The 19,310-nt window shown below is 39.7% G+C and overlaps 1 protein-coding gene across 1 annotated transcript in view; it reads left to right on the top strand.

The window, feature by feature from the left end:
* The window catches only part of LOC134343746 (leucine-rich repeat-containing protein 72), a 45,922-nt gene that overhangs the window by 6,440 nt on the left and 20,172 nt on the right, over positions 1–19,310 (top strand). Inside the window, 4 exon segments of the mRNA XM_063042489.1 lie at positions 9,918–9,991; positions 10,574–10,643; positions 12,721–12,802; positions 18,357–18,470. Coding sequence (XP_062898559.1) covers positions 9,918–9,991; positions 10,574–10,643; positions 12,721–12,802; positions 18,357–18,470 — 340 coding nt within the window.

Raw genomic sequence — 19,310 nt, 5'->3', positions numbered from 1 at the left:
TCAATTTCACTCCTGAATGTAGAGGGGAAGATTATGTTTGGCATTCTAGCAGAAAGAATATCTTTATTTGTGATAGAGAATGGATTGGTAAGTACATCTGCGCAGAAGGCAGGAATACCAGGCTTCCCGGGATGCCTTGAACATACTAGCATGATATGGCATACCATCCAGGAGTCGAAAAGGTTGAGAAGAAATCTGGCTGTAGTTTGGCTTGATCTTGCAAATGCGTATGGTTCTGTTCCCCATGTCCTGATTGAATTTGCGATGGAATTCCTATGGACTCTTGCTAAGGTGAAGAACTTTGTTATGCAGTACTACAGCGATTTCTGGATGAGGTTTTCCACTCAGCAGTTTACAAGTAGGTGGCAGAGCTTGGATGTTGGAATCCCAAAGGGGTTGTGCGATTTCACCCATCTTTTTTGTGTTATCCATGGAGGTCATTGTGAGGGCTGCAAAATCAGTGGGACCAGGTGTCGCACTTGATGGCGGAGGGGAGTTACCACCAATACAAGCATTCTTGGACGATCTCACCCTTTTGGATCCTAGCACAGAGGCAGTGGAAAGTGTACTATCTAGACTCGAGGAGCTAATGGATTGGGGAAGAATGAAGTTCAAGACCAAGAAGTCAAGAAGCCTTGTCTTATGAGAGGAAAGCTGGTTGACTTTCATTTCACCCTTTGTGGAGAGGAGATTCCATCCATTCAGGACCAACCAGTTAAGAGCCTCGGGCGATGGTACACAGAGGAGCTGAGCGACACCAAGAGAGTTCAAGAGACAGGAGAACAGATCAGCAGAGGTCTGATGTCTGTTGACAAGTGTGGCTTGCCTGGCAAGTTGAAGTTGTGGTGCTTGCAGTATGGACTGATGCCACAGATAATGTGGCCACTAACTGTCTATGAAGTGGCAATGTCCCATGTTGAGGCAATGGAATGGAAGATCAATAGGTATGCGAAGAAGTGGTTTGGAGTACCGAGCAGCCTCACCAGTGTTACAGTAGCCAGACAAAGCCTACCATCCCAGTGCAATCCCTTGTTGAAGAGGTCAAGGTAGTCAAGGTGAGATCATTCTTGATGCTTCGAGACTCAAAAAACCCTGTCATCAAGAACACCCAGCCGGATGTGGATCAGGCAGGAAGTGGTCAGCCCATGTAGCGGTTGATGAGGCAGAGTCTAGATTGAAGCACAAGGAGACGGTTGGGGCTATCCAGCTAGGGCACCAGGGACTTGGATGGACAACCCACAAGTGGTGGTCATCTTCTACAGGTAAGGAGCACCGTGAGTTTGTAACACAAGAAATACGAGAGGTAGAACACGAGAAGAGGTTAGCTAAAACAGCTGGCCGAACATAGGGCTTGGATCTGGTGGGAAAGTGTTGGACAACAACATCTATCTTGGAATGTTCTGTGGAAGATGGAACCGCTCCGTATTTCTTTCCTGTGCAGAGCAGTGTACGACCTGATCCTAACACTTGCCAACTTCAGCAACTGGTATGAAGATAAGACAGGTGTGCTGCTTGTGGCGAGAAGGGAACACCTCAACATATTTTGAGTGCATGCAGAGTCAATCTTTCCAGCAGCATGTACGCTTGGAGACACAACAATGTTCTCAAAGTTGTAACAGAAGTGGTTGAGCAGAGAGTACTGCAGCACAACTTATCTTATGTCCCATGCTGCACAGAACATCACATATCGTTTGTGAAAGAAGGCTCCAAGTCAAGGGTGTACAGCGCAAGCCCATGATCAAGCATACTTTCTTCAGCCAATGATTGGTGTGTCAAGGCCGACCTGGATGGGAAAGGCAGCTTCCCGGGGAAAATAGCTTTCACCACATTGTGTACAGATATAATCATATGGTCTGACACCAGTAGAGAAGTGGTTATTGATGAACTCACCTGGGAAGACAACATCGATGAAGCCCATGAGCGCAAGTTAACCAAGTATGCAGAATTAAGATGAGAGTGCAGAGACAGAGGGTGGAAGGTCTCATGCTGTCTAATCGAAGTAGGTTGCTGTGGCTTTTTGCGTTCACTTTCCAGAAGTGGCTGCGTGACCTTGGCTTCACCAGAAGAGAGATCAAGTCAACCAGCAGGGCTGTAGCTGAGGCAGCAGAGACATGATCATCATGGGTGTGGACCAAGTACGTCCAGAGGGGCAGATAGTCGGACAGTGTATCCATCTTTTGCAAACCCTTAAGTAGTTGCATAGACACCTGAAGAGTAGACTATTTGTTGGATGGAAACGACCAACAACTCTGATCGAGGCAGATGCCAAGTTTTTAAGCTCACCAGTGGGAGCTGGTGCTTTACACTGCTGGCCCACCACCTGGAGGGAGTCTTGATCATAAGCAGGCCGAAACTCCTGAAGACAGGTGGCAGATCAACTGATGATCCCACTGGTGATAGCACAGGACAGTTAACATCTTAGTCCAAGTGTATTTTCAATTCTGTGTCCCCTTATCTAAGCACCTCATAATTTTGTACACCTTTATCAGGTCTTCCAAGAAAAATAATCCTAACGTGTTCAGTTTTTCCTCATAACTGAGACACTTCTAGTGAATCTCCTCTGTATAATTTTGAAAGCAGTCATGTCTTTTCTATACCGTGACAGTCAAAATTTCACATGGTGTCCCAGGTAATCTATAGTTGAGTCTTTGTACAGGAGAATAGGGTTGAGAGGGTAAATTAATTAGCTATGATCAAATGGTAGAGCAGACTTAATGGGCCAATGGCCTAATTCTGCTCCTATGTCTTATAGTCATATGCATATGTACATGTATGTACAGGTGCGATGAAACCCTACATACATCAGCATCACAGATACATAGCATATTTTTAGCAGCATTCACAAGAAAAACATAAATTCTAGTCAATGTTGACAAGAAAGAACATAATTAGAACAAAAAATATATATGTACAAAGTCCATTTTAGTGTAAAAAAGTGATCAAAGTTGGAAAGTTGTAGGTTTCAGTGAGTGCTGCATGCCCTTAGGAAGGTATGGACTTTGAAAAAACAGACGGTAGACCACAGTAGCACTTTCAATACCATAGAGTACCTCACTTCATCTCAGGATAATGTAATTGGTGGAATTGTACATAAATCACAAACACAACATTGAGTTGGAGTTTCACTTTGAGAGGCTGGTTTAACATGATGACATATTTAAATAAAGGACTGTTACCATGCTTTATGTTCAGTTTTTGGTGTTCAATAGATGAGGTACTACAGCTTTTTTGAAACATAAAACCCTTGTCGTTTTATTTGTGAAAACCTACATTCGTGACCCCGATGCTCTAGGATGATTCCAGGGTTATTGAACATGCTGGCCAATGCTGTCGCTTTGAAACTGCTGGAGTTTTATGAGCAAAATGTCTTTGCTTGGTTTGCACAAGCCGGGGCCCAATTCGTATTGCGAGAAATCTTCACAGACAACATGAAATATTTCTACGAGGTATTGTTGCTTAGTGACTCCATGGCTGAGAGAGAGGTGAATCTACTGTTGGACTACTGGAGTCTGAGTGCGCCAAACAGTTGCTCTCCAAGCTCAGCCTCACTGATGCTAAGCTGTCAGAGCTAATGGACCACATGCTGTCTCTCTTGGGAAATCACCATCCTTGTTTTATTTTTAAAGAACTCTTCAAGCAGCAAATGCCCGATCAAGTTCACATACCCCTCGCTAATGCACCCATGAAGTACTATAGGGAGCTTACTAAAATGGAGGATAGTCTAATCTCAGCTAGGCAGCAGTGCATCATTCCTTCTCCTTTCTGTACCTCAATAAGCCCAGTCAGCACAGCCTCCAACATAAGGGGACCCATAGCTGCAAAACAGATGCTGCCGGGCCTATGTTTTTATCATGCTCGCTTTGGCATGAATGCTAGAAAGTGCTAACCACCTTGCAGCTTCAACGGTGCCAGCACATCGAGACAACAGAGGTTTGTGAACACCGTGGATTCCAACTGCCTTGGATGCTTATTGTTTATTATGAACACTCTTTCAGGGTGACACTTCTTGTGTGACACGTGTTCTCAAGCATCAGCTATTATGAGAAGGCAAAGAGTGACAAAGCTGCTGGAGGCCTCCAATGGCAGTATGATCCAGACCTATGGGACATGGTGTGTGACGCTCTGCTTCAGTGGGCAACATTACACGTGGAACATTGTCCTGGCTAAAGTGGCTAGACCTATGCTTGGTGCAGATTTCCTGTGTGCTCCAGGACTATTAGTCGATCTTAAGAACTGCTGGCTTGTGGATATCAAGGACTTTGGGTTGTTACCCTGCTCCCCTAACAAGTTCTCCATGATGGTTGTGTAAAGCGCAAGCACTGACGCATGTGAGTTTGCTCGACTGCGGCGTGAGTTGTCAAACCTCACCAAGCCAACATTCTCCATTGCAGTCACAAAACATGGGGTGGACCAACACATTTCTACAACTAGACCACCATTCCATGCCCGCTTGCATAGACTGGACCCAGAAAACCTAGCAAATGCGAAAGCTGAGTTTGCCAACATGGAAAGACTTGGCACTGTATGCTGGTTGAATAGCCCCTGTACTTTGCCCCTCCATATGAACCCTAAGTCTGATGTGATTGCCGCCCATGTGGCAATTACCAACAACTTAACGAGGCCACCATCCCTGATCATTATCTGGTCCCACACATCCAGAACTTTACTGCATGTTTTGCTGGAAAATTATTTTTTTCCAAATTCGATCAAATTAGGGGCTACCATCAGGTGCCTGTTGCTCGGAGGACGTTCCCAAAATGGCTGTGACAACCCTGTTTGGCCTCTTTGGGTTTCTGTGCATGCTATTTAGGTTGAAAAATGCAGCACAGACTTTTCAATGGCTGATTGATTCTGTATTAAAAGATTTAGATTTTTTTTTGTTTGCCTGGATAACATATCACCAGTGCATACAAAGAAGGTTGGAACCCTCCCATAAAAACTAACCACTATTATGGATTTCCACCACCCCACACTACTAAAAAACTATAGGAGTCTTTAGGCGTGGTGAATTTCTATCACCTCTTCATTCTGCGAGCTGCTGTACTTATGTTTCCCAGTATGGTGCACTAAAAGGCAATACCTCTAATCATCTGCAGGACTGGTCAGCAGACGTGACCAGGGTATTTGATGATACCAAATGAGCTCTTTCAAACACGACCCGACTGACGCACCTGCCCAATGTACCCTTAGCCGTAACTACTGATGCTTTAGACTATTCTGTGGGTGCTGTGTATAAGCAGTTGGTCAGAGGTGTGTGGTAGCTGCTCATCTTCTTCAGCTGCCAGCTCCATCCCCCGTAAGGAAGTACAGCACGTCTGACCGTGAGCTTCTTGGTCTCCATCTTGCTGTCCGCCATTTCACAGCGTTCATTGACCACAAACCCCTTGTGCATGTGATGCTCTAAATGTCAGACCCTTGGTCTGCAATGGCAGCAATGCCACCTGGCCTACATATCAGAGTGCACAGCAGATATACAACATATCAAGGGGAAAAATAATGCCATGGCTGCTTGCCTCCCATAGCCAGCTGCTGAGGCCACACATAATTGACTATGTCGGCATGGCATTTGACCAAGCTACTGACCCAAAGGTCCAGGCTTACTGAACAACAGTCACAGGCCTGTGCTTGGCTGACATTAAGTTCAAAAAAGCTCGGGTTTCTCTCCTGTGCGATGTCTCAACCAGTCACCCTTGCCCCATAATGCCTGCAGACTGGAGGCAGACCGTTTTTAACACCATACATTGCCTCTCCCATCTGGGCCTGAAGGCCTCACAGAAACTGTTAGCGCTAAAGTTTGTGTGGCACGGACCTTGAAAGGACGGGCATGATTAGAGTGCAGCCTGTGTAGAGTCTCAGCTGGATAAATTAACTGTCATGCCCAGGTGTCATTTGAGGTCCCTGAGCAACGGTTTGTCCACATTAATGAGGACCTTGTTGGTCCTCTTCTCCCCTCCTGCAGTTTCACTCAACTCCTTACCATGGTGGACCGTACTGCCTAGTGACCAGAGGTCGTCCCCCAAGTATTGACAATGGCCGCAGATAGGGCTCAGGTGTTTATCAGCACCTGGGTTGCTCGGTTTATCACTCCATCTGATATTTCCTCTGAATGCGGTCCTCAATTCATTTCATATGTCCGGGCTCTGATAGCCCAGAACCTCGGCGTTAGGCTACATCATACCGCGGCGTATCACCCACTATCCAATGGCTTATGCTAGCGGTTTCACCACTCCTTAAAGGCTACTTTGAAGTCTTCCCCAACTGATGAGGGTTGGCATGATTGTCTGTTATGGGTCATTATGTTATGTTATGGCTGAGTTGGTATACTAGTGCTTGGTGGTTTCATTCCAGATGCCACGAGTGTCTGCTTGGTCTTTCAACCCTCTTCACCTATTCCTACCTCTCATGATGGCATACCACACTCTCGGGTTCCTGTTGACCTACATTCTGCCTCAGTTTTTTTCGTCTGCCATGATACACACCAACATCAAGGCCCCTTTATGATGACCCGTTCCGTGTTTTGGAATGGGGAGAAAAGATTTTTATCACAGATAAGAGGGGTAAACCTTAATGTACTTAGGTAGATCATCTTAAACCAACCCAACAGGATTTGGAGGATTCTGCTGGCATCTCTGGTGTCACAACTTGACAATGAGCATATTGACACACCTCTGGATGAGCCAGCCGCATCTGCTGTTCCTCCACCCCATGCAAGATTGGATCTTTACCTCACCTTTAAGTCCATTCTTTGGAATGCAGGGGAAATTGTTACCATGAGCCTGAATAATTACACAAAAAACCAAAATACAGGAATTCACATCCTTCTTCACAATCACAAATGTCCACACATACATTCATCACAATAAGATCACAATGACATTGTGCAACAAAGTCAATCAACAACTAAGTATTTTTCAGGAGCCAGCACTCTTTCCCCCTTCCCCCAAGATTAACTTTTCCACTGAGCCAGCATAGAGCATGTGCCACAACAAACAGGCACCTATTTTAAGACACCCCACCCTTCATTAGTGTCCCCTCCCTGAAAATGGAAGCAAAAACAACCAGGATGCATCAAAGAATGCCACTGTCCTGGAGTGTACAAGTACAAACAAAAGTGTCCATGCTATGCTTTTGCCTAGTGTGAGCACCGGATAAGCATAATAGCAGTGCTGCCAGCCAGGAATAATAAGAATTACAGGACCACTGGGGGGACAGGGAGGAAGAATTACTTGTGGCTGACCTGCTGTATTACATTACCTACTTCTTTCTTCTAGTTTACCCAAGTTGTGGTAAACTTCCGCTGCAATGTTCTGGCTGCTCCTGTGTGACGGATTGTGAAGTGGAAGGGTTGCAGGGCTAGATGCTATCTGGTAATGTGAGCATTTGGATCTTTCCTGGTGTTCATCCAGGTCAAGGCACGGTGGTCTGAGTCCAAAACAAACTCCCAGACAAGGAGGTAATAGAACAGACTGTCTAGATCTCACATAAGAGCCAGAGCCTCTTTCTCAACAGTCAAATACTGAGATTTCCTGGGTAGCAGCTTCCTACTCAGGTATAAGACAGGCCTCTCTTTGCCCTCTTCTCCTTTGGGACAAGACAGCACCTATCCCTATTCCATAAACGGCCATTTGCACCAGGAAGGGCTTGTTGAAATCAGGACTAATGAGTATCAGTTCTTCACAGAGTGCCCCCTTTAAATTTACAAAAGCCAGTGCACACTCCTCTGCAGACTTTAAGCACAAACTGGTCAGAGAAGTTGTCACTTTAGCAAACCGTGGTATGAACCCAGTCCAAGAAAAGACCTGACTTGTTTCTTTGTATGAGGGCGGAGGCTGTTCCGAATTGATTGTACCATGTCCACTTGAGGGTGTATCAGCCCATTCCCAAGCTGGTATCCCAAGTACCAGGTCTCTATTTTTGCCTACTTACACTTCTGGAGGTTGACTGTAAGGCTTGCTGAGACTAGCTGTCCCAGGACCTGATTGATATCCTAGAGATGGTCTTCTCAACTTGTGCTGAAAATCACCACATGATCGAGGTATGTTATGCTGAACTCTTCACATCCCCTAAATACACAGTCCATGAGGTGCTGAAATGTCACTGAAGCTTCATTCAGGCCAAATGACATGACCATGAAATGGAAAAGGTCAAGTGGGGTCTGGAAAGCAGTGTATTCTTTAGGCTTTTCCTCCAGTGGATCTTAGAAACATAGAAAACCTACAGGACAATACAGGCCCTTCGGCCCACAAAGCTGTGCCGAACATGTCCTTACCTTAGAAATTACCTAGGGTTCCCCATAGCCCTCTATTTTTCTGAGCTTCATGTACCTATCCAGGAGTCTCTTAAAAGACTCAATCATATCCGCCTCCACCACCATTGCCAGCAGCCCATTCCACGCAAGCCCATCTTGCCAGTAATCTTTACATAAATCCAGTGTAGTGATATGCTGAGCTTGTCCCAACCTGTCCAGTAGCTCATCTATCCGTGGCAAAGGATAAGCATCAAACTTAGAGATCACATTGATTTTTCTAAAGTCAATACAGACCCTCAAGGAACCATCAGGTTTAGGCACATTAACTACTAGACTGTACTGGTCACTGTTCGATGGCTTAATGACACCCAGTTCCAAAATGGTCCTTATCTCTGCCTTCAAGGCACTGACAAGATGCTCAGGCACTCTGTGTGGTCTCTGATGAATGGGTTGATCATCTTTTACATGGATAGTGTGCTTGCTCAAGTTGGTACACCCAAGTTGTAGTTTAAACAAGGTGGGATACTGAGAGGAGAAAATTTTTAGGGCTGACTTTTGGTGAGGTTCAAGGTGGTCAAGATGAGCTTCAGATGTGGTTTCCCAAGTGGTTTCTCGAGATCTTGATTATTGTCTTCCTTTGCTTCCACCATCTGGATCATCAGGGACATTTTAGTACAAGAGGTACTGCAGATGCTGGAAACCTAGAGCGATACACGCAATGTAGATGGAAATAAACAGTTGACGTTTTGTGCCGAGACCCTTCATCAGGACCATTGTTTGCAATGACTTGGTTATGAGCTAAGTATTAGTGTAATGTTAGAGCAGCAATATTTTCTTCTTCAAATAATAAAATGGCACCTTTTATATATGTGATGCCAGTGAGATCTTGGTTTAATAACTTTTTTGAACACAGTACCTTGAAATGCTGCTTTGAAATGCCAACTTAGGTTATATGCTCAATTATTTGGAGTGAGATTCAATTGTGGAACGTTTTGGCTCATTTGCTTACCAGCCAAGTCACAATTGAAGTACTGCAGTATCAGTACAGCTGCTGCAATACCTTAATTTCACATTTGTATCTCCATTATACAGTAATTGGAAATTTTTGACCGTACAATGATAAACATATGGCAACTGGAAGTAACGTTTGTTGAAAGGAATTCCTCTCATATTTTGCTGTTTAATATAATACTAATGACATCCTGATATTGTACATGGAGAAGCAAAACTGAATTATTAAGCTTTAAATAAATCAGTAATGCAGAAAATTCAGATATAATTGTGATTTCATTTTAATGAAATATTTATTGAACAAAATTCACGAGAGAGTGTTGCAAATGGGCACCAATTAAATGTTGTTACTTTCTTTTGATAGGTTTTCACCATAAACTAAATGTAAATAGAAGTTTTATGAGCTTGTAATCCAAGAATTACATTTATTATTGTGATGTATAATTATAGATTGTGGTGTTATTTTTCCATATATTTTAAATAATAAACAAGAATCAGAAATAAATAGTGACATTAAACTTCATTTTTGTATCAATTTGATTTAAAGAAAAGTAAAACTGAAGTACTAAAGAAGAGAGTGATTAAGGAAATGTGCTAAAAATAAAATATGTGGTTTAAAATTTAATATAAATTTTATGTTTATTGGAATTGCAAATAGGTTCTGGGAAATCAATTAAAACTCTACAAAATCAGAAAGAATAATGATGTAATTGAACTTTATCTGGCCAAAAAGTAAGTATAATATAATTCTTTGTTATCAATTCTTAGTCAGTAATTAATCTAATGTAAGAAGGACTTCATGTTGTTTTAAATTAATTATTCATTTAAAATCCATATTTTGATAAGCACAATACTTCCACATTATTTACTTTATCAAAGGGCCTAAGTTTCTGACTATGTTTAAAAGCACAGAAATTTATAAATAAAAAGCAGCTGGGAAAACTGGCTGCAGAAATAATAATTTTATGGAATGCTAACAGAAAAAGAAATTACCTTTTTATTTACTTTGTTGCCCCTTAAAGCACATCAATCATCAAAAAGGTCAGAAATTTAATGGAATATTCAACATTTGCTAACAGTTCCACGAACTCTTGAATATCAACCCAACCAAGAATAGAATAATAGAATTAATTGGCAATGTCATTACTGTTCAACTAGAGAAAAAATTGCACAGAAATAAACAGTAGAAAGGAGAAAATTAGGAATAGTTATTTGCTGGAATTTCAATTCTACAGATATTATTGTGCAGTGTCTATATGTTTATATTATATTTTAATGAAGTAATTCAAGCTGAGATCTGTTACATTTTTTTAGAAGACTAACAGAAGTTCCTGACTTGTCAAGATTTAAACAGTTGAAATACTTGTGGTTAAATCACAACAAGGTGAGTGAGAATTTTTGTAACCACCACTCAGTTTAAAGTTTGTGATAATCTGAAAACATACTTCCGGTTATCACTTGTAAGTACTGCTTTCTTTATCATCTTTTTGACTGTTAGCTGGATCAGAGATGTGTTTTGTTAATTAGCAGAAAGACAGCCAACCTCTCTTTCTTGGCTTCTTTCTGTTGTACTTTTTGTGCATTGACCTACATTTTGTACTACTCAGGATGGCAAAGCTAGTACTATATGCCTTGTTAATACTATAAAACAGGATACACCTTTTGAAGCATTCGATTATATAGCTAATCTTCGAAACGCAGAATATTTCTTTCAGTGAGTTATCACAGCCTTCTGGAGTATAATATACCGAGATCAGTGAGCATCAGTGAGTACCCTGAAAATGTCTGAGCTTGCTATATGAGTCGTAATTTTTTTTTAATGGCGTTATAGGCTATGATCAGTGCATACCAAAGTCTGGCTCTTTTAAAATAATTACACATGGATTGTAATTCACCATGTACATACTGAAAAATATAGATGATTTTAAAATAACAAAACTTTTATTTTGTATTTTTATTCTTAATTTTTTATTCATAGAGGAATCCCATGGTAAGCAAAATATAAATTTCAATAATAGATTTTCTTCTCAGCTGGAAACAACTCATACCAAGTTCTTTAGTCTATTTAGTGTCTTCACTTGAATTCTTCAATGTCGTCCTTGAATAGGTGGGTCATCTTCAGAAGGGTTAACTGCTGCAGTTCGGTGAAGATATTTTCTGTGATGATATGAATTTGTACAGTAATCATCAGAAGAATTTTAAGCACAACTATTTAGAGTTATCTTTTAAATAAATTATATGATTTTAGAGGAACAATTGAATTGAAAGAATGTGAATTGGTTGAATGCAGAAATGTTAATCTTATACACTTATATTCTTCAATGTGTGTTGCATTCTCAATCTAGTGAATACTTGAAAAATAATCCATTTTGTGACTGAATCAATGTATTTGAAAACTGGGTGATAATTGATCATTTCTCTTAAATAGAAGTTGGATATATATTTCTAAATTGCCGTAAAATCACAATAGTAAAATAGGCAAATTCTCAGATAAGGTTGAAAGCAGTAAGGCCCTTGTAGGTGATCTTAGAAGAGATGTTTTTGAACTTTATCACTGTGGGTAATTGTCCTCAAAGCACATAATAATTTTGAAGTAATTGACTTTGTTCTCAAATCCAAATCTGAAGGATTTAGCACATTAGTCAGAAATGTCCCTAAAGTCATCTCCAAGCACAAAATGTGCATTACATCCTGAATAGGTGCTAGAATTATTTCGTAGCAAAGGAGACCATAAGTTTGTCCATCTCATTTGCTCCCAAAATAAAGTGATTGTTACCAACAACCAAAATAAGTAAAATAATTGATAAAGGATCAAAGAATTGTTCTAGTTAGGCCAAATATGTCTTTCTACGACTCTTTTAAGCTTAGGCCATAATATATTTCTATGAGGTAGATGGGATTTTATCATCTTTACAGTAAGATTGATTAGGATTGTTTTCTATTTAATCTTTATCCAGCATTGCATTCTTACTCTCTGACTGCCCTCAGCTCATAGTTTTAGTTCCTGTCTAATTGCTTTAGTATCTCACCAAAAATCTCTGTAGCTTATCACTGCAGAAGCCCTTTCCTTGCCTAATTAGGAAAATTCCTTTTATCTATCCAATCCTACTACCCTATCTTATCTGTATCTTATCAGTTTTGATGATAGGACTTTAACCTGAAAGGTACACTTACTGTTGCTTTTCTGAATGCTTGCAACACTTTCTACTTTTATTTCAGATTCCTAGCAGCTGTATCTAGCAATTTTTCATTTCAGCTTCCACGGAAGCATTTCAAGGATTCACGGCCTTCAGAGAGAAGAAATCCTTTCTTATCTCTGTCTTAAATTTATCTGTCTCTATCATCTTCTTGGGCTGTGAGTTGAATTCCAAATTGTCTGCTTGTCTGTTTGTTAGTGGGTAAAATAATTCTGTTTCATTCATCTTATATTGAATCATTCTGTTGCCATTTTCTTACTGTAGATTAAAAAGATAAATTCCTTGACAATGAATTATTGCCTCAAAGAGCTATACTTACAAAACAACCTGCTCACTGATGTAACAGGTAAAATACATCTTTTCATGAGTAAAATTAATTTAGTATACCTTTTTTGCTGCATGTTATGTTTTTAAGGTTTTAGTTTGTAATTTATGTTACTTTCTGTGTTTTTAGTTTTGATTTTCTTACCAAGTTAAACATTTTTTTTTAGCAAGCAAAACAATATCGATGCTGAAAATCTAAAACAAAAATTGGAAAACACTTCCTTTCGATGCCATCAATGAAGAGAGAAGTCAAGTTAATGGATGTATAGTCCTGATTGTTACCAGTTTTGGTTGGAATATTTCCATAATGTTAATTAAATTTAGTTTCACACCTAACATTTTTAATATTTTCATATGCTTCTTATTGCTAATTATTTAACTTCTCATACAACTGCCTCATAATAACATAAACATTTAGTTGACCAAAGGATAATGAGAGATTTATTATAAAGTCATGTGAGAATAAGGCAGTGTGAATAGAAAGCTTCTGGTTCTTTAGCTGTTAGGTCAGTAACTGGGCTCATAGCTATAAATGGTGGGACTACAGATGAGTTAGGAAAGAATTCATTTACTTTGCGAGATGCAAAGAGTCTGAATCTTTGGTGGTGGAGACAGAAGTACTCACCAGAATTAAGGGATATCTAGATGGGAGTTTTAATATCTTTATATTGTAGAGTTATAATACAGAAACTGGAAAATCAGATTTATTAAAAATTTATTTCTGGTCATGATGGGCTTCATGATCTTTACTGTAAATTTCTGTGAATCCGTGGCAATCATTAAGATGATTAACACATATTGTTAGTTAATTAAATAAAATTTAGAGTCATTTTTGTTTAGTATCAAAAAGTATGATTATATTTGCCTATTACTGCCAAAATGGCCCAACCTTTGTATTGTAAGAAATTAACCACATAACTTACTGTTATGGAAATGTAATGCAAGTTAAATGTATACAAATAAAAAAAAGAAATAAGCTGCAGAATCCCCATATATAAGATATATTTCAGCAATTTGTTTCTTAATGAAATGCCAGAAGCAAAACAATAGAATGTAGGCTTTGCAAAATTAAAATACTGTAGATGCTGAAAAATGTGAAAAAAACAAGAAATGCTCAGCACATTGGGCACCAGCTATGAGAAAGAGAGTCAGCAATTTAATCAATTATCTTTCATCAGAACATATGAATTAGGAGAAAGAGAAAGCAACTACTGTATGCCTCTGTTGGGAGTGATGTTATAGAGGAATATAAAATCATGAGAGGCATAGAGTCATAGAAAATTACTGCACAAAACAGGCCCTTTGGCCCACCTAGTCCATGTCGCACCATTTAAACTACCTATTCCTTTGAACTGCACTGGGATCATAACCCTCCATACCCCTACTATCCATGTACCTTTCCAAACTTAGCTTAAACATTGAAATTGAGCTCACATGTACCACTTGTGCTGGCAATTTGTTCCACACTCTTACAACCCTCTGAGTGAAGAAGTTTCCCCTCATGTTCCCCTTAAACTTTTCCCCTTTTAATCTTAACCCATGACCTCTGGTTGTAGTTCCATCCAACCTTAGTGGAAAAAGCAAACTTGCATTTACCCTGTCTATACCCCTTATAATTTTATATTCCTCTATCAAATCTCCTTTCAATCTTCTATGTTCCAATGAATAAAATCCTAATCTATCACTCTTTCCTTATAATGCAGGTCTCCCAGACCCAGCAACGTTCATGTAAATTATCTCTGTACTCTTTTAACCTTATCTACATCTTTCCGATAGGCATTTAACCAAAACTCTACACAATACTCCAAATTTGGCTTCACCAATGTCTTATACAATTTGAACATTACATCTCATCTCCTGTACTCAATACTTTGATTTATGAAGGCCAATGTGCCAAAAACTTTCGTTACAACCCTATCTACCTCTGATACGACTTTCAATGAATTATGGACCTGTATTTCCTGATCCCTTTGTTCTACCACACTCCGCAGTGCCACCATTCACTGTGTAAGGTCTACCCTGATCAGTCCTACTGAAGTGCAACACTTCACATTTGTCTGCATTAAATTCCATCTGCCATTTTTCAGCCTTTTTTCCTAGCTGGTCCAGATCCCTCTGCAAACCAGCGAGATCTCTTGCTGTCCACTACACCCCCAATCTTGATGTAATTTGCAAATTTGCTGATTCAGTTAACCACATTGTCATCCAGATCGCTGATATAGATGACAAACAACAATGGACCCAGCACTGATCCCTGTGGTACTCCACTAGTCACAGGCCTCCAGTCAGAGACCATTCCATCTACTACCACCCTCTGGCTTCTCCCTCAAAGCCAATGTTTAATCCAATATACCACGTCATCTTGAATGCTGAGCGACTGAACTTTTTTGACCAACCTCCCATGCGGGACCTTGTCAAATGCCTTGCTAAAGTCCATATGAACAACATCTGCTGCCTTGCCTTTATCCACTTACCTAGTAACTTCCTCTATAAAATAGGTCAGAAATTACCTACCATGCACAAAACCATGCTGACTATCCTTAATCAGTCCGTGTCTATCCAAATACTTGGATATCCAGTCCCTTAGAATACTTTCTAATAACTTTCCCACTACTGCTGTTAGACTCACCAGCCTACAACTTCCTGGTAATGTTTAGGGCCTTCCTTAAACAACAGAACAACATTGGCTATCCTCCAATCAGCTGGTATCTCTCCTCTCACTAAGGATGATTTAACTTTCTCTTCTGAGGCCCCAGCAATTTCTTCACTGGCCTCCTGCAGAGTCCGAGGGAACCCCTCAGGCCCTGGGAATTTACCCAACCTGATTTGCCTCAGGACAGCAAACACCTCCATCTCTGTAATCTGTATAGGGTCAATGTAGTCAATGATGCTTTGCCTCACTTCTGTAGACCTGTGTTCATCTCTTAAATAAAGTAAATTAAGTAAATAAAGAAACAAGACATTCATTTAAGAACTCCCCTATCTCTTTACGCTCCACACATGGATTACCATTTTGTTGTTCCAGTGGACCAATTTTGTCCTTGCAAACCTTTTAATCTTAACATATCTGTAGCATCCCTTAGGAGTCTCCTTCACCTTGTTTGCTAGGGCAACCTCATGCCTTCTTTTAGCCCTCCTGATTTCTTTCTTAAGTGTTCTCTTGCATTTCTTATACTTCATAAGCACCTCATTTGTTCCTACCTTCCTGTACCTGCTATGCATCTCCCTTTTTTTTAACCAGGGCCTTAATATCTCTTGAAACCCAAGGTTCCCTAACCTGTTATCATTACCTTATATTCTGACAGGCATATACAAGCTTTGTTCTCTCAAAATTTCACTTTTGAAGGCCTCCCACTTACCAAGTACACCTTTGCCAGAAAACTGCATGTCCCAGTCCACACATTTCTGATACCATCAAAATTGGCCATTTGCCAATTTTGAATCTCAACCCGCAGACCAGACCTAAATTTTAGCATATTTACTTTGAAACTAATGGCATTGTGATCACTAGGTGCAAAGTGTTCCCCTACACAAACTTTTGTCACCTGCCCTATCTTGTTCCCTAATAGTAGATCAAGTATTGCACACTCTCTCATTGACTTGTAACACCAGCCCTCCTCCTTTAATTCCTCCCATTCTGTCATGTCTAAGACAACAGAACCCCAGAATATTGAGCTGCCAGTCCTGCTCTTCCAGCAACCAAGTCTCACTAATAGCTCCAATATAATAATTTCATGGTTTTCATAAGTAAGATGAATGCCCATAGTATTTTTCTTAGGGTAACAGAATCCAAAATTAGAGGACATAGGTTTAAAGTGAAAGGGGAAATATTTATTAAGAACCTAATAGACAACTTTTTCACAGAGAAGGCGGTAGGTAAATTGCAGGGTAACAAACCTATGGCATGTGATAAAATTTAGTTGGCACGTAGCATGCAGTGCTGCCCCTTGAATTTTTAAACTCCACTCATATTGGAAAGCTATATATCATTATCATTATTACCAAATGAAGTAGTGAGTGATATTTTCCAATCCAAGTGCAGTGAGATGTTTTCATAGAATACGCTTCACTCCAGCTTGGCATCCACTAGACAGTTGTGAGAATACATGACATTGGATGATATGTTTTGAAATCCTCATAGACCTGGTGTATACATCAATACACCAGGTCTATGAGGATAGTATTGGTTGGGGCAATTGGCTTTGGCTTCGCTCTGCTTATATTTGTTTCTTCTGTCATTTGTGAGTGAACACTGAATATTCAGTAAACACTGTCTATAGTTTAGCACCTCCATGAATATTTACTTTTCAATTATCTTTTTTAAAGATTTATATTAACAATTTTTAAAAAAGGTTTCTAAAATACTTCATTTATTTTAATCTGTCTGTTAAATCTTTATTACTAGTAAAACAATGATTCCATATAAATAAGCAATAGAACTCACACTTTGTCCTTTAAAAATGTCATAATTGTTGTTAATAATTCATTAATCAATTATCATCTCTGCTCAAACTTAACATAGAACATGAGAGAATTTTTTTAGAAGATTATCACCAATTTGGGCATACACTCTCAAACAGGTTCACCATCATTGGTATATTGGAATAAGCTGCAAGAGGAAGCTGTAGAGGTGGTTAGAATTACAATGTTTAAAGAACATTTAAAGATTTAGAGCAAGATGAGCCAAACATAGGCACAAGGTAATATCTCAGGCAAGTAACCTAGCTGACATAGACAAGTTGGCTGACAAGCCTGGTTCCATGCTGTATAACACTAAAACTATGATTATGCCCCTCAAGGTTACTCTATTTAATAATATCATAACCAATCTGATTGGAATCTTAACTCTACATTTTCACCTTCCCACAGGAACCCCGCACCCTTGCTTCTCAATAATCTATCTACTTCTGCCTTAAAAATATTCAAAGACCCTGGTTCTACTGTCCTCTGACAAATTATTTCCAAAGATTTATAAATCTCTGAGAGAAAGAAGTTTCTCTCTTGAAATCTCTACTGAATTTTCAATACTGGTGTCTCTTCCCAAAGCCTCTGAACACAAACTTCAGAACATCCAGAATAATCCCCTTTTGTTATGGTGTTGAGGGATATACAACTAGCCAGAAAATTAAGTGACAAAACAGACCTGTCCTGAACTGTGAAGGGATACACCTTTAGCAAAGCGTTACTACCAGAGATAGTCAGTTAATGCCTTCCCTGATCTCGTTCTCAAGTTTTCAGTGATCACTGATTAAAATGAACGTTTATCTGTTGTCTTCCCCTGCATAGTTTCAATGGGACAGAATCAGAATGACCCACACCTTGTGGTTACACTAGCCACGAAGTACCAGTTAGAAGTTAAATTGTGATCAGGTTTTATTTCCAGAAGACTGGTTCTCATTTTAATTAAACCATTATTATGTATTCATAGTTTTATAACTCCAGAGTATTCCCTAACAGGTGACTTGTTCAAAATCATTATAAATAGGCGTTGGTGGTTCGCCAGATAGCTTATGTGCTCAAGGTTGTTAATGGACTTGTTTACATGAATAGATTGTGGCATTTATTTTCTATCGTAGATACTCTGAAACACTTGACAAACTTGGAGATATTGATGCTACACAACAATTGGCTTACTAAGTTGGAGAAGGTTGTAGCAGAATTAAAGAAATTGATGTGGTTGCACACATTAAGTAAGCAAAATCATCTGTCTCAGGATAGTATGTACTTTATCTGTTGGATCTGATGCAGTATAACACAATCGTTGTAGCCTTCATAGAGCATAATGTATTATAAATAGAAAAATATGTATTTCCATTTATTTTTTATTTATTACAATAAAACTCTGATAATCCATTTTTCAGCTATTCAGTAATCCTGATGATTCAGCATCTGGCTCACCAGGTACTGATCTTTGAAACACCCTTAACACACTTGGGCCCCAATCTTGCACAGACCTTAAACCATGTTGCCTCTCTCTTCTGTAACTGACCTGGCTCTGTCCACCATGCCACCTTGAAACTCACCAGGCTTTGTTCTTGCATTCCATTGAAACCTACCTGTTTCACTGAAAAAAAAATATGAATATGCTGTGTGCCATTTAAAATTAAAGTGAATTGTAAGTGTGTATAATAGCATCCAATAGTCTTGAAAGTATACATTGTTGCTCCCACAATCCCAAGCATGCTGGATTAATGAAATTTCACTTTAAAACCAGAGGTATGATACCAGCGGGTTTTTCAATGGCTTTCTGCAATAAATGTTTTCTATGACTTAAAGTTAAGTATATATTGTTAAATATTCAATTTCTGTCCATGACCAGTGTTAAAAGTACTCAGACTATTGAAACGTGGACAGTTGCATAGTGTAAATGTAATTACTGTCATGTTTATTTAGTTTTTAATTTGTTGCTTTACTTAAAGTCATAGAAAACTACAGCACAGAAACAGGCCCTTCGGCCCACTTAGACTGTGCTGAATCGTTTAAACTGCCTAGTCCCATCTACCTGCACCTGGACCACAGCCCTCCGTACA

This window comes from Mobula hypostoma, chromosome 3 (genome assembly GCF_963921235.1).
Source record: "Mobula hypostoma chromosome 3, sMobHyp1.1, whole genome shotgun sequence".
NCBI lineage: Eukaryota > Metazoa > Chordata > Chondrichthyes > Myliobatiformes > Myliobatidae > Mobula > Mobula hypostoma.
Note: the sequence above shows the minus strand (reverse complement) of the source record. Positions and strands in the feature narration are given on the sequence as shown.